Source organism: Maudiozyma barnettii (assembly GCF_903064755.1).
Source record: "Maudiozyma barnettii strain CLIB 1767 genome assembly, contig: KABA2_08, whole genome shotgun sequence".
Taxonomy (NCBI): domain Eukaryota; kingdom Fungi; phylum Ascomycota; class Saccharomycetes; order Saccharomycetales; family Saccharomycetaceae; genus Maudiozyma; species Maudiozyma barnettii.
Window position 1 is genome coordinate 368,541 of NW_024545245.1, and position 15,826 is coordinate 384,366.

A 15,826-nucleotide genomic window follows, 5' to 3' on the forward strand; every position below is an offset into this window, starting at 1 on the left:
TACGTAAGCTCATCGCTTTTCAAACAATCCGAGATTCTTTAAGGACCCAAATCAATGAAACCTTGAAACAAAAAAATTTGCACCCTTCGCCACTCGATGATTTATCATCAAAACTAAAATAAAATATAATTATCTTTCAGAATATAAAAGACACTATATATTTAGGATTTAAGTCTTTGAAAGATATAACTTTCATTTTCAGTTAATTATTTCTCAAATTAATAGTTGTTAAAGTAACTCACCTATTTAAACAGAAAAATAAAAACAAGTTATTTTCAAAATGAGTTTAAGCGTTAAGGATGAGATCGCCTTAAAACCTAGGGCCACTATGCTGTGTTGTGAGTGTGGTACTCCAATAGATGGTTCAAAAGGTCTAGTTATGTGTTATGATTGTATTAAGATGAAAGTTGATATTACAGAAGGCATCCCAAGAGAAGCAAACATTAGTTTTTGTAGAGATTGTGAAAGGTTTCTTCAACCACCAGGGCAATGGATTAGAGCAAGATTAGAATCGAGAGAACTGTTAGCCGTGTGTCTAAAAAAGTTAAAAGGGTTGAATAAAGTCAGATTAATAGATGCTTCCTTTATCTGGACAGAACCTCATTCTAGAAGAATTAAGGTTAAGATAACTGTTCAAGGTGAGGCAATGTTAAATACACTAATTCAGCAAAGTTTCGAGGTGGAATATACTGTTAATGCTATGCAATGTGCAGACTGTGCTAAATCTTATACAGCCAACACATGGACCGCAACTGTTCAGATAAGACAAAAAGTACCACATAAGAGAACTTTTCTATATTTGGAACAAATGATATTGAAGAATAATGCTCATGTCAATACAGTATCCATTAAAGAAGTGAAGGATGGTTTAGACTTCTTCTATAGTCAGAAAAACCATGCTATTAAGATGGTTGATTTCTTAACCTCTAGTGTTCCCGCAAAATATAAGAGATCTGAGGAATTAGTATCACAGGATTCTCATACAGATGTCTCCAAGTATAAATTCACCTATTCTGTTGAACTAGTGCCAATTTGTAAAGATGATTTAGTCGTTTTACCAAAGAAAATTGCTAAATCGTTAGGTAATATTTCGCAATTCGTACTATGTCATAAGATATCTAACTCCGTTCAATTTTTGGATCCAAAGACTTTGCAAACCGCAGAATTACAAGCACCTGTATATTGGAGAAACCCTTTCAATTCTTTAGCTGATTCCTCACAGTTAGTAGAATTTATTGTATTGGATGTTGAATCTACTGGTACAGTTAAAAGTAACCGTGTTTTAGCAGATATTACAGTGGCTAGGGCAGTTGATCTTGGTGTAAATGATCAAGAATACTACATTAGATCTCATCTGGGAGGTATCTTACATGCGGGTGACAGTGCAATGGGTTATTTTATTGCAAACTCCAATTATAATTCCGATCTCTTTGATGGATTGAAATATGACTACATTCCAGATGTTGTTCTTGTCAAGAAGTTGTATCCAAAGAAGACGAAGAGTAAAAGAAACTGGAAATTAAAGAGAATGGCAAAGGAGCATAGTGACATTGACGCAAGTAAGGACTACAATAATGCTAGGGTTGAAAGACAAGATTTCGAGCGTGCTGAGAAGGATTATGAAATGTTCTTGCAAGAACTTGAAGATGATTCGGATTTGAGAAACAATATAAATATGTACAAAAATGTTGGTAATGAGTCAGGTGCTGGAGATAATGAAGAGAGTGATGATGAGAGTGAAGATCTTGAAGATGGAGACGCTCCAGGTATTGACATGGATGAACTTCTAGATGAAATCGACGGATTAGCATTGGATGATCCGGAGCATGAAGAATCGGAACAACAATCAGAGGAAGAATCGGAATATTAAAATCTTTAGTATTAATTATATATTTCTATAATTTGTAATTGTCATTGAAACATTCCAAATTTCAAGTACTTTCATTGTTTATTTTTTCGCTTTTTATGATATCGTGTCTTACGAAACGTTTATCTTGACCTTTAAGCGAAACAGTAAATAAAAGAAGATCGACCTTTGAAAGATTAAGTAACTACTAGTGGTAAATAGGATACATTTACATGGAAGAAACAAGAGAGTATTGAAATCCAATTGCTCTATAATATTCTAAGAAATATTGTTGTAATATTATATTTTTTTTTTGCCCTAGATTTAGTTGGTTGTTGTTATTATTTGATTGAGCATTTTCATACAATCACTTATTTAACCATCGCGGATATTTATAATAAGGAAAGATATGACGACGGGAGAAGTTCATAAAAGAGATGAAGACACCAGTTCAAACAATAAATCTGAGGTGAAAAAGATAAAATTAGGTGATTATAAACCAAATTTGAGGAGTTCACCTAACTCGGACGTAAAATCTGATAGCTCCGAATCAGAAGACAGCGATGTCGAACAAAATAGTGACAAAGAGAATACGGTAGGGAATGATGAAAAGGAGGACATAGAAGAGAATGATGATAAAGTCGATTCTACACAAAATACTGAGGATAATGAAGAGAATAACACTGTTGATATTGACGTAAAAAACTCTGTTGTTGAAGATGAAGAAAAAGGACTAGTGAAGTTCGAATTTGACGGTGTACAATTCAAATTCAAAGAAAGGGCGAGCGTTATAGAGGAGAAGGAAGGGAAGATAGAGTTCAGAGTGGTGAATAATGATAATAGTAAAGAAAATTTAATGGTTCTAACGGGTTTGAAGAATATCTTTCAAAAACAATTGCCAAAGATGCCTAAGGAATATATTGCACGTTTAGTATATGATAGAAATCATTTGTCCATGGCTGTGGTAAGAAAACCGTTGACTGTAGTCGGTGGTATTACATATAGACCCTTTAATGAGAGAGGTTTCGCAGAAATTGTGTTCTGTGCGATTAGTTCGACCGAACAGGTGAGAGGTTATGGTGCTCATTTAATGAATCATTTAAAGGATTATGTGAAGAATACGTCACCAATCAAGTATTTCTTAACATATGCTGACAATTATGCCATTGGTTATTTTAAGAAGCAAGGTTTTACAAAAGAAGTCACTTTAGATAAAAAGATATGGATGGGTTATATTAAAGATTATGAAGGTGGTACATTAATGCAATGTTCTATGCTACCAAAAATACGATATTTGGATGCTGGGAAGATATTGCTGTTACAAGAAGCAGCTCTAAGAAGAAAAATTAGAACTATATCGCAATCACATATAGTTAGACCTGGTTTGGAGCAATTTATGGATCTAAACAATATCGTACCGATAGATCCTATGATCATACCAGGGTTAAAAGAAGCAGGCTGGACTCCAGAGATGGATAAATTGGCGCAACGACCCAAGAGAGGTCCACATTTTGCCATTATGCAAAATATATTGACAGAATTACAGAATCATGCAGCTGCGTGGCCATTTTTGCAACCTGTTAACAGAGAAGAAGTTCCTGATTACTATGAGTTTATTAAAGAACCAATGGATTTGAGCACAATGGAGATCAAATTAGAAAATAATAAATATGAAAAGATGGAAGATTTCATTTATGATTTGAGGTTGGTTTGTAACAATTGTAGGATGTACAATGGTGAAAATACATCTTACTTCAAATATGCTAATAGATTAGAGAAATTCTTTAACAGTAAAATTAAGGAGATTCCAGAGTATTCACATCTAATATAGAAAAAAATAAGCATGATATAAAATATCGTGTTTGATCTTCTGTTCATGAGAATCTAGGTTTTTCAATGAATACCGCAGTTTACAAAATTAAAACCCTTTTATTTGTTGGTTAGTTTGTTTAACTATTTGCATCCGTCTACATACATTTTAGATATATTTACTTGTATATTCTCTACACGATTATATATATAAAAACATGCATATTCATGATGGTACACTATATTATTATTTTCACTTTTCTATTCATTATTTAATTTTAAAAAAAATGAGGAAGTATTGGAACTTAAGACATTTCAATGTCATTTTCTTCAGTATGTTCTTGTGCTTCTTTTTCTTTCAGTTCCTTAATGATCTCCGCAGTCTTTTCATTTGAATATATTTTGAAACCTCCTTCCTTTGATACACAACTTAATTGAGCATTATTTTCATCCAATTTTTCTTCCATCACTTGTTTTAGAGTCTTCAGTACTAATACTTCCGCTTCTTTAAGAGTTAACGATGAATGCCATTCATTTTGTAACTCAGATTGTGCACCTTCCGACCCAGAACCTATAGCTTTAGCATTATAACGGTAAAAGGTACCAGATGGTTCGGCATGGAATAGTTGATACCCTTCATCTTTGTCGTAGCCTGCTATTAGCAAAGCAACACCGAAAGGTCTAGACATAAGTCTCTCTTCACCAGAGGCACCTTCACCAAATCTTAAAGCCAAATCACATACAGATTGTGTCAAGGACTCGACACCAATATCTTCGTCATAGTAAAAATTATGTGTTAGAGCCGACACTCTAGCGTGTTCAATCATTGAACGGGCATCAGCGGTTAACCCACTCATAGCACAACCTATATGATGTTCAATCTCAACTATTTTCTCGATGGAATCAGATTCTAACAAAGGAGATGTGGCTCTCTTTTCAACACCAAGAACAACACCTTCACTTGTAGCGATACCAATGGCTGTTGATCCCAGTTTAATTGCCTCCAAAGAATATTCAACTTGAAACAATCTCCCTTCAGGGGAGAATGTGCTAACACCACGATCGTATTCACTTCTTGTCAAAAACATTTCCTGATTTTTAAAATTATAAAAAGGGACTTAAACTTTTCTGGAGTTATTTTACTCAAACAAAAACAAAAACAAATGTAGATACCTGTCGTACAAACAATAAAAAAATCACTAACTGAAATTATGCTAAAAGTTTATCTACTTATCTATATTAATTGAAGTACAAAGGTAATATCATTACTTGAAGCTGTACAACTTCCCACTGGTTAAGCTTATTTTAAAGGTTTGAATGTAACCGTTTCGCCACCGTAAGGGAACAATTGATACATGTCCGTGAAAAGTGATTTTCAACAGAAAAAAGGTCGATGAGGCACGTGATCCTGATTCCATTCTGACTGTCATGTGACACATAGAGCATGTTACATAATCATATAAAAGATGAGATTACTATAAGAAGTTGGAGCCATCCTCTACAGTTCTCAATATTGGGGTAAGTTACTTAATACTATGATATCCTGATCTTACATTACGTTTTGAAGTCCCTTTAAGTGATATGAATTTGAAGATGAAAATTGTAAACTGGTTGAAGTAAACTCTAGGCGTCGCCTGTTATAATAGAAATTTGTTGAAACTAATAACAAGAAATAACTAGGTGTTATTATAATAACAGATTCAACCGAATAACACCCAAAATGTGAAGGCATTATATAAAATTATTGTGTATCATCCAACTTGCTGGATAGTGATAAGTTTGTAAATTCTCAACCTCTGTCGGTTGTCAGTTATGACTCATCACACAGATATGACTACTCATCGCTACGCTTTCTGTCATCTATGAAATTTCATATTTTGTTTTGTAAATTATATACATTGCTAGCCATATTAGAAAGTATGTATTGACATATATAATGTCCTTACTACGAGAGAAAACTCTTTTAAATTTGATCAGGATAAACGAACATTCCCCACACACACAAACCCTATAACAAACAACTTGCTGTTAAAACGTGATCAGATAATTATATATGATTTAGGTCTTCTAATCTGTTTGAGTTGCAAAATACTCAACCCTAGGTCCATATTCAGTTTAAATGAGCCTCTTACAACAATAAAGGCTGAAAGCTGAACTTTATCTTTCTTATGTATGGCTCCTTCACCTCGTCTCCTCCCCCACCCCAAATTCTCAGTGTCTTCCAAATTTTGTTTTGCGTTATTTTTGGTTCTTTCTTTCTTGCAAGAAGGAAATTGACTATTATTGTCGCTTGCTAACTCTCTTTATCACCTGCGCGACTTCCCTTTCAAATTTCGTTCTTTTGAGTGGTTTGTAAAAAACTGGTTGAAGTCAATGTGATTTCCTAATCGGTACTTATGTCAATTAATTAATTACCTCGAGATAGAGACATAGTGAAAAGAGTAAAGCTAGTAAAAAAAGGGTTTTCCGATGACCAGCAAATGTATTTATGTTTTTGTATTGTTATTATTTCCAGTTATTCTATGAATAAAACGCAAATGTCTTTATGAAGCGGTTCAGTTAGTAGCTACTCTACTGGAACGCATGTCAGCAGGTTGAAAGGTTATCATAATAATAATAAAAATAAAATTATACCTGGAAATTCGAGATAGTTAGACATAATTTTATCGAAATAACATATATATGTATACAAATTGAGGATTTTATATTGTATAGCCAAATAAAATTAGTTAGTTTTTCTTCTTCCTCTTATATTTGTATGGGGATATACATTTGATTTTGTTTTGTTTTAAGTTTTTCCAACTGATGATCAACAATAACAATAGTAATAGTACTAATTTCTCCTCTTTTTCACTTTATTGTTATTTCATATCTCATAGGTAGAGTAGTCATTTATAATCGAGTGTGATTTTATACTTTTGTTAAGCTTAAGACAATTCATTATTATTGTTCCTATTTTTTATTCTTCATTGTGTTTTTTGGGTTTTCAATTTAAGTATAACTAGAGTTAAATTTTATGATCAAATTTATATTGAATATATCAATATAACACTAATAAGAAAATTTAGAAAATAAAACTAGAGTTCGAAAAATAAAAATAAAAATACATATGTGTTTGGTTAAGAAGTGTTATACTTTAAATAATAAGAACTAATACAAATTATTTTTTATTCAATATTACTTAATAGGTTAGGTCTTCTACTTACAGTTCTCGTTATTGTCCCTTATAAGCGTCTCAAGAACAACTAAAATGTCAGAAACAGAAAAGGTGTCGCAATTAAACAATGATGTTAATAAAGAACAACTCCTTCAAGAAACAGATATAGACAACGTTGCAGGCTCAGTATCATCTGCAGGTTTACAACTAGAACAATTAGCAAATAAAAATTTATTGACCGTAAGAATTAAATGGTCCTCAAAGATTGCTGACAACGAAATTGAGAAGGATAAAATAATCCTAGAATTTTCCAATTACATCGTTAGTCATAAAGGGAATATAATTAATCCATTAAAAATAGAAAACTACGAATATCTTTGTGATTCTAAAAGATTGGAAGTTATTACTGAAAATCATTATGAATTTGAACATGGTTCAAAAGAATTTGCAAAATCATATTTGGATACCGCAAAAAATTGGATGTTTGACATTGTACAACAAGCACATTTTAGGAAAGGTTATTCCCTAGAAAACTGTGCAATACACATTACAAACGCATTGAAAGAATTACCTGACGTAATCGAACGTTGGTCAGTAACTATAAACCATCATGCTTTAACCCATACTGGAAATCTTTTCATTGGTGGGATATCAAAGAAAATCACTATTACAAAATTGATGGATATTTTTAAAGAGTATGGACCTTTAGTGTCAATTAAATTGATTCACGATAAATTAAAAGATAGAGCTATCGGATATGGGTTTGTATCTTACCAATTAGGATCACATGCTTCAAAATGTATACAGATGTTAAACGGTAAAGAAATTGAAGGATCAACACTGTTCATAAACTATCATGTAGATCGTAAAGAAAGAGAAAACTTGCATTGGAATCAAGTCAAAGAAAATTTTGACGAAAAGACCTTTAAATGCTTGTTTATTGGTAATTTACCAAAACTAACGGATACTAGTAATATTGTCACAGAAGACATGGTTCTTAAATTATTAACTGGGAAATTACTTGAGAAATTCCCAAATTTTACTATTTTATCATATTATTTCCCAAAGGATTCAAATAAAAATAGGAATGATGTATCAGAACAGACAACCTTAAAAGGGTACGGCTTCATTAAAGTAGGAAGCTCAGATGAGATACAACATGTAATTGATCAATTCAATGGTTTTCAATGGTTCGGAAACTCTTTGGTAGTTAATAAAGCTGTTCAGAATAGAATTCAAAGTTCAAATCAGAAGGGTACTGTTAATAATGACGGTGGTGGTGCATTTATAAATGGTACAAATCACAATTACTATCATAACAGACAATACCAAGAAAAATCTGTTATCTCTTCTCGAGGCTCTGATGTTGTTGATCAACAAATTCCGCAGTATGTTAAAAACATATACCAAAACTACTATAATGATCCTTCAAGTATTCGGGTAAATTCAAATGTGTCGGTTCCAACATCAATTTTGGGTGATAAAAGCTCACCTATGATGAATATCCCTGTAAATTTGAATAACGAGCCCACCTATGAGGGCCCAAATCTACTTCCAAATATGTATATGAACAGTCTCCCAATACCATTGAGTAATCAACAGGAATCGAATCTGTATGTAAAACATATTCCATTAGATTGGACAGATGAGATATTGACTGAGTTTTATGAATGTTTCGGAATCATAATTAGTTCTAAGGTGATTACTATCGGTGGATCATCGAACCAGGAAAATTCTAGTAACTCAAATCTTCTAACAGAAAACGAAAATACAACAGAGGAAGAAGAGGTCATAGGTTCCTCAAAAGGTTATGGTTTTGTATGTTTTGAGAATCCAATTGATGCGTCAAGAGCAATTTTGGCTACAAATGGGTATCAACTGAACAACGGATCTGTATTATCAGTTTCGTTCGCTAATAAAAAGAATAATAATAATAATGTCAATAACAATAGCCGTAATGATAACCATAACGGGTCAAATAATGAAAATAAGAATTCAAGTAGAAACCGAGATATCATAGGAGAAAACAATGGGTTTGACAATTTCTGCTATAGAGGTAGGGGTAACATCGGTACTAATGGGATCAACAATCAAATGCCCTATAATAAGAAATTCATGAACGCATTGATGCAGCAACAGAATCAACTTCTTGTTAGCCCTTCTATGAACATGCCACCAGCTCCAATTCAGAATTTTCCTATGTACATGAATACAGTCGTCAATAATGTCCCTTATTTTCCTGTTTCCGCATATAATACAATGCCATTCCAATATCCAAGATAAATGGAGACATTGAAGTGATTCTTAGATAAATTATTAAATATATTCATAGGTACTTAAAATAAAGGCGCATATTGAGGTCTAGTATGGGAAAGTGGAAGCTTTTTATCCATTAAATGTTAAATTTGTAGAATTTTCCTCTTCATACATATATATATATATATATATGTTATAAAAAAGTAAAATGTAAAGATGCGGGCGTTAATGGTTTATAGATTTTACGAATTGGTTTTCTCACAAAATCGGATGCAGGTTAAGTATTGTTAATGACAAGGATTTCACTTCAACAAATCTTCGTATTTATTGAATAATGAATTCATATCGTTTAAAAATTCATTCAAACGATCTAACTCCTCGAGTGTAATTGGAATATTTTTTTCAAATAGTTTTTCTAGACTTTTTGTGCTGTTACGGTTTTCTTCCTTAATGTCAGAGATACCTTTTTTCTTCTTCTTAGGACTACTAGTATCTTGTTGTTGTGATAAAAAATCTACTCGTTCTCTCACTTCTAAGATACTTTTGATAACAACGGCCATGTTATTATCTAAATTTTTCAATTTCCCGTCACATACTTCTCGATAAATTTTGTATTCTTCCATCTCAGCTAATGGCAATCGTGAAGGTGGAATTATTGTTCCAATTGTGTCAGTAGAGGAAGAAGTAAATATTGGTGTATTTGCAGTTTTATCTGTAAGACTATGTGTTATTGATAACGGTGGTACGAGCTTTATGTTTTGGTGCGATACGAGGGGGGAGTCGGAGATTCTATCGGTAGTTACGTTGTTTATATCAGATATTGTTATTGATTCTCGTTTCTTACCGGAGGTATTTGAGCCTGTTTCATACCCGTGATGGTCTGACGTAGAGCTATATCCCACTAATGATTTCATATGAGTTGGGCCGTGTGATAAACCTCCGTTTTTAGGGTAATTTAAATAAGGCGGCAGTGTTGTCGTCGTACCCATTTGTCGTGGTTGTTGTAGGTCGACACTATATGACGTTGGTTGATAATATTGACGAAAAGTATTTGGCTGTTCCATTGGTATCGCTGGAGGATAAGGAACTACTTGAGAATTGGTTAGAACTGGATTTCTTGTAACTGGTTGTCCCTGATAATTCATTGGTCTATTTTCGTTTATATCGATGGTAGGGTTCGCTACATTTTGATATGGATCTACAATATATATGGATCCTGGCATGCCACCACCATTATTTGAGCCAGCCATATTCTCTTCTGCGGTAGTATATCCATTAGAATTACAATTATTGACAATCAGTCGTTTACCATTCATAATTTGTTGTTGCTGCTGTTGTGTTTCATGATGTTCGATACTTTGACCCGGCGCCATTAAATAACTACCAACGCTCGGTATATTTGGAGGTATCATATTACGTCCATTTTGGTTGATACTCATTGGATCATTCGGAAGTTGTTGCTGTTGCTGTTGCCGTTGGTTAGAGGGGTGAATAAAATTTACTGACACTGGAGATAAAATATTCTTTCTCTTTCCATCTTTCCCTAGACCAGTTCTCTTTCTTTGAATATTATTTAATGTTAATGAATATGCATTTTTATGGAAATATCCGGATGGATGTGTAAATGACCATTTGATATCAGCTTTATTTACAAGTGTAATATTATCCCCGTTATGATTTGATGAGATTTTGTGAAATCCATACATATGCAATTGTCTAACAAAACTACTAACATTACCATGTTTAAAATATTTCTTTAAAACTTGGGAGCTAAATTTTGGATCGTATGGTTTTACCACGAATACTGAACTATCTTGTTTTGACCAAAAAATCCATTCTTGTAATTCAGGTCGACTTAAAATGGAATGCAATTTATGAATAAATTTGAGATGTTGCATGTTTAATATGCACCACTTGGATAAGTTATTATTAAAAGAATATTACAAATAGTAGATGAATATAAGTTGATATTGTATGATTTTATTTTGTATTTTTGGGATAGTTTTTAAAAAAAAGATTAAAGGATAAATAATTGGGATAAAATGTAATTATAATTGAGGGAGTTAAACGACCTTATGATATCAATACTTTTTAGATATGTATTTATTTGTTTTTCGATTATTATTACAATGATAACAACAAGTTTAATGAAAATATGATGTAATTGACTGAACTGAAATGTAGCATAACTTAAAACCAATCTTTTTACCCTTTAAATATATTCTTTGAAATCTGAACAAATTGTATCATATTAACGAAATCCCCGTTACTTCTACGTTTATATATATATAAATGCAGATCAATATTTCGAGACAAATAAATAAAAGAAGAAGGATATATCAAATGCCAACTCTCAATTGAACTAACGTTTCTTCTTCATGATTGTAGAATAATTGTGGGAAATTAGAAAGAAATAAAAAAAGGAGGATTGAATTGGATAATCAATGGTTCTTTTTTTTTTTAAATTTTTTTTTCTTTTGATTATAGTATCATAATTAGCTACTTGTACCAGCGAAAACTAATCCTACTTAATATGCTTGTATAAGCTGTATGCATATATGTAAGGAAAGAACTAGAAGGAGCGGATCATCAATCTACTAGGGATTGATCAGAGGGTGACACGGGATACGTTGCAGGATAGCTCGGTCGAGAGCACAGAGTTGCAGTAGCTCTCCAAATATTTTTTTTTTCTTGATTTATTTTACTTTCACTTTTTTCTTCTTTTAGTTGAAGATTCAGTTGAGGGATGGTAGTTTAAACTTTTTTAAAGAATACAGCAACATTTCCTACGATTTTGTTTTGTTTTTACTTTATTCTCTATCCTTATACTTACTTTCGTTGGTAGTTGATTGTTTGTTATATTTATTATAGAAGTTTCAATTTGCCTTATTTATCTCTCTCCTTTAAAACAAGGAGTGTAGCCAAATTCCTCTTTGGGTATTAAGGTTATACTCATACATGGAAACCAATTGAACCCACCTGAGGGAAGTGGTGTGCCCAGAAGCGGAACTCCTCGAGGGATATTTGTGAATCAAAACAAAATTTTATGACTCTTGGGCCATATAATAGATCACATTTGGAAGAAAATTCAAAAGAGAAAGAAGAAAATATATAAACAAATCAAGACATAAGAAACTAAGGACAAAGACGAAGACAAATGGAATATATCACAAGGATAGAGATATATTATTAAAGTTTTAACTAAAGAATGTATCGTACGAATCAAAAAATCAAATATAAAAATAAAAAAAATAAACGTGACCTCTCTTTTTCATTTTAGGATGAGAAATGTTTATGCCAGATAGGATTAAATGTATGAGTAAAAATGGGCCCTACGACTATTTTAAAATTAGAAACAAATACATATATATCTGAAAAGGGATAAACTGGGTAACGAATACCTGTACATGGGAGCACAAAAGGATCCGGTTAAGAATAAAAATAGAGGTTGATATATCACAACAAAAAACCCGTTGCTACCAGAATTTTATTTAGAGTTTGTCAGTATTTTGTCTCCTTTCAAAATAAAAAGCTTAATAAAGTCCTTCGCATGGTCGCTCTAGGAGAAAAATTTCTTAACAGCAAGAAAAAATTACGCACATATCTTCTTTTCCATATTTGACCAACTGCTGACTGACACTAATTTAGCGGTACAAGTATTTAACCTGCTCTGTATTTCTTTTCTCAATCTCCTCCTCCCCTCCCCAAAAGTGAAATAAGGTTAGGACTTAGTTGGAAAGAACTAGACAATCCACACATATCGCGCAGTAGAACAGAAACCCTTCTCTATTGTTTTAATTTTTGCAATGAAATACAGAGTAATCAAGTGGGACTTGATAAATACTCCCGAGAGTTAACGTAGCCATTTCTGACTAAAACTACTTCTATCACCGACGAAATTCATATTGAATCTAATCATAATGTTAAATGAGCGCGTTAATCTTTATAACTCTTTTAAGATACATGAAATAAATAGAAATACATAACTCAAATGGGAAGCAGATAATTATTGGAAGGGATAACGTAAGAACTCTATCAAATTGATGGTGTATACTACTGCTGGAAAACTCTGATTGAGTCGTTTATCAATCTTCCGTGTGATGTTTTTATTTTTACTGTTTACGCACAAGAATGGCATTGTTTTAAATTATGGCGTTTCTTCTTCTAGAGAAAATATAATAACAGCAATAGTTTTGCAGAATGATATGCTGCATCTTCTTCATGACATGGGTTTACTCGTTTGTTTTTTTAATTTTTTTTAGTGAAATTGTTCCTTATGTTGGTATCTTTCTTTGACTGTGCATGAAGTGATAGTTTTGCTGTGTATCTCTGGTAATAGGGAGAACTTTAATTAACATATCTTGCATCTCTCCAGTTTTAATCCGAAAATATAGAAATATTTGATGTTGCTCTATGTCACAAGAGGTAACCGTGTATAGCTTTATCTCTGGGATTAATAGATGAAGAAAATGTTGGTTCTGCGCCAATTGTTATAATTTTTGTAATTCTTTTAGCTTCTATCGATTTACACTATATTAATATATAATTTTTGCTTATTCGATTATGGAAACAACTGTCAAACTAATCAAAAAAAACACTAAAATTTTATAATATTTTCTTTGAATTATGGAAGGCCAGACTTTTCTTTATTTTATTAGTAATAAAACCTTATAAATTTTTTGAAAATGTTCGGACACGAAATACTTTTCTTTTTCTGTTTACAATAGCTGCAGATTGCATTTAATTTTTACAATACATTAAACACAATAGGATAAGAAAATCACATTTCATAATGCAAGCGCAGTTTTATGGATATCTCCGAGACAGGATTGAATAAAATATTTATTCTAAAAACAATATAAATATTAAATTAAGCTGCTGATCCATATTATTGATCTTCATAATATCTGTAACAACATGAGAAAGGATTTGCTTAAATTGTCTATGAATTTGAGAATATTATTTTAAGAAATACCTTTGATATCGCAAACAACAACCTAAGTATATCCGTTCTAGATGTTTATACTATTATCTTGTTTGTTTATCCTTATATTTAGAGGGCGTTAATTCTTTAAAGGATCGCCATGCATGATAAGTGGAGAGATCTTTGTTCATAAAGCATGTGTTTTTCCCTCCTCATCCCTCTCTCATTCTCCTTTTCTTTTTCTTCGTCATCTTCCAGTTAAAAGATAGAAATTATAATTGTTTTTATTAGATACTTTGCTTTTTGTCGGTTAGAGAGTAATCATCATTATTTTCTTAATGTGTTTTTCATTTTTTCAATTTTTATTTCATTCTTATTCAATATACACTCTAATGATTTTCAATAATATTTTCCCAAGTTACAAAAATATATAGTTCTTGATTAAGGAAAGTGTTCTTCATCTTGAATTCTACTGTCGGTTTCTTTTGAAATGAACTAGTGTCTAAAATTAAAATATCCTTATTGTTTTATTCCTCTGCGTTCAAAAATGACTAAATGGAAATGTGTATTCAAGCCACAGAAAGTCGGAGGAAAATGAGCGTTTATACTAAACAAAATTCTTCTTTTTGAGGGTTAGCTTCATTATATCAATATCTAATGGACATTTAAGGTTGCCGTAATTTCTTGCTTTAAATCATAATGTTTTTTTTACTTGTGCCCAAGGTATAGTTGCAATGTTGATCAGAAACACTCTTTTGATACATATTCACCCGCATAAATCCTTTTCTTTGCACGGCATATCATGTAGAGAAAGAAAGAAAGAAATCATGAGTGGGAAACATTTAATCCATAATGTTTCCCAAAAAATAGCTTCTAATGACCTAATTTAGATAATTCCAGAAGACTATAATTTATTAGATAGAGTTCTTGCAAGAGAAAAAAACATTATGCAAAGAAATCCCTGACGAAATATTTTAATATAGATATATAAAGATTTCTTCTGGTACCAACAAAACTAATTTTTCTCAAGCCCTCCTCAGATTGTTTCTTAGAATGTTTTGACCTAGGACCAGTCTCTGAGATTCTCTCAGAAGAAAGAATATTCGTCGTTCGTATCTTCTTCATTTTTGCCCCAATGTACAACTCTGTTGAATTATTCAACACCTTTTTTACTATTCATACATCCTCCAGAATATTAATGTATGGGCACAGAAATTCATGCAGTGAGTATAAAAATACTGAAAAACTGATACACGTTCCTTATTAACCTTTTTTAAGCTTTTTTTAAATTAGGTTAATGAAATGAATGTAAATTGAAATTCTACTTTTTTCCACAATGCCGTAAGGGAACTACCAAATACTTGCAGCATTTTCTGTCAAATATCTTCATATTGAAGAAACCTGATTGGCTAATAATAAAATATACACATGCTTATAGTATTTACTTTTAAATACTGGTTCGGTAAAATCTATAAATATTTGTGAATTAAACGAGGTTAAATTTGTGATTTCCTGAATAAAGTATTCATAGTTAAGAATAAGAAAAATTATGTTCCTTGTTAGCTTCTACTGTCTCTATTAACGAAAAGAATTAAATCAATTGTAAATGTACGTCAAACTTGTCTCACGTAATCAGAAATAGAAAGAACCAATTCTAATTAATATTCGTGAAAACAATGTTATTCTTCTGTATGATATGGAGCAGGATGTATCCCCTCCCCCTCAAAAAAAACCTTTGATGTAGCAAATTTTCCTACTGCATGACTCCTAACGATTATCTCGTATTATGAGATGAGAATTAGTTATTGAATATTTGGGACACGATAACTTTTCG

At 32.0% G+C, this 15,826-nt stretch overlaps 5 protein-coding genes across 5 annotated transcripts; 3 read left to right on the plus strand and 2 right to left on the minus strand.

Annotated features, from left to right (window-relative positions):
- Nucleotides 1-280: 280 nt before the first annotated feature.
- KABA2_08S03828 (uncharacterized protein) lies at nt 281-1,870 on the plus strand (the record flags this gene model as incomplete). Its single annotated transcript, XM_041552035.1, has 1 exon — nt 281-1,870. One exon carries the CDS (start codon nt 281-283, stop codon nt 1,868-1,870), a length of 1,590 nt encoding a protein of 529 aa, XP_041407969.1.
- A 385-nt stretch (nt 1,871-2,255) lies between these two features.
- GCN5 (histone acetyltransferase GCN5) lies at nt 2,256-3,677 on the plus strand (the record flags this gene model as incomplete). The annotated part of the gene is made up of 1 exon (XM_041552036.1): nt 2,256-3,677. The coding sequence occupies one exon, from the start codon at nt 2,256-2,258 to the stop codon at nt 3,675-3,677; it is 1,422 nt and encodes a 473-aa protein (XP_041407970.1).
- Nucleotides 3,678-3,960: 283 nt separating this feature from the next.
- PUP2 (proteasome core particle subunit alpha 5) lies at nt 3,961-4,743 on the minus strand (the record flags this gene model as incomplete). Its single annotated transcript, XM_041552037.1, has 1 exon — nt 3,961-4,743. One exon carries the CDS (start codon nt 4,741-4,743, stop codon nt 3,961-3,963), a length of 783 nt encoding a protein of 260 aa, XP_041407971.1.
- A 2,162-nt stretch (nt 4,744-6,905) lies between these two features.
- Nucleotides 6,906-9,095, plus strand: RIE1 (Rie1p; the record flags this gene model as incomplete). The annotated part of the gene is made up of 1 exon (XM_041552038.1): nt 6,906-9,095. One exon carries the CDS (start codon nt 6,906-6,908, stop codon nt 9,093-9,095), a length of 2,190 nt encoding a protein of 729 aa, XP_041407972.1.
- A 275-nt stretch (nt 9,096-9,370) lies between these two features.
- MGA1 (Mga1p) lies at nt 9,371-10,966 on the minus strand (the record flags this gene model as incomplete). Its single annotated transcript, XM_041552039.1, has 1 exon — nt 9,371-10,966. One exon carries the CDS (start codon nt 10,964-10,966, stop codon nt 9,371-9,373), a length of 1,596 nt encoding a protein of 531 aa, XP_041407973.1.
- Nucleotides 10,967-15,826: the final 4,860 nt, after the last annotated feature.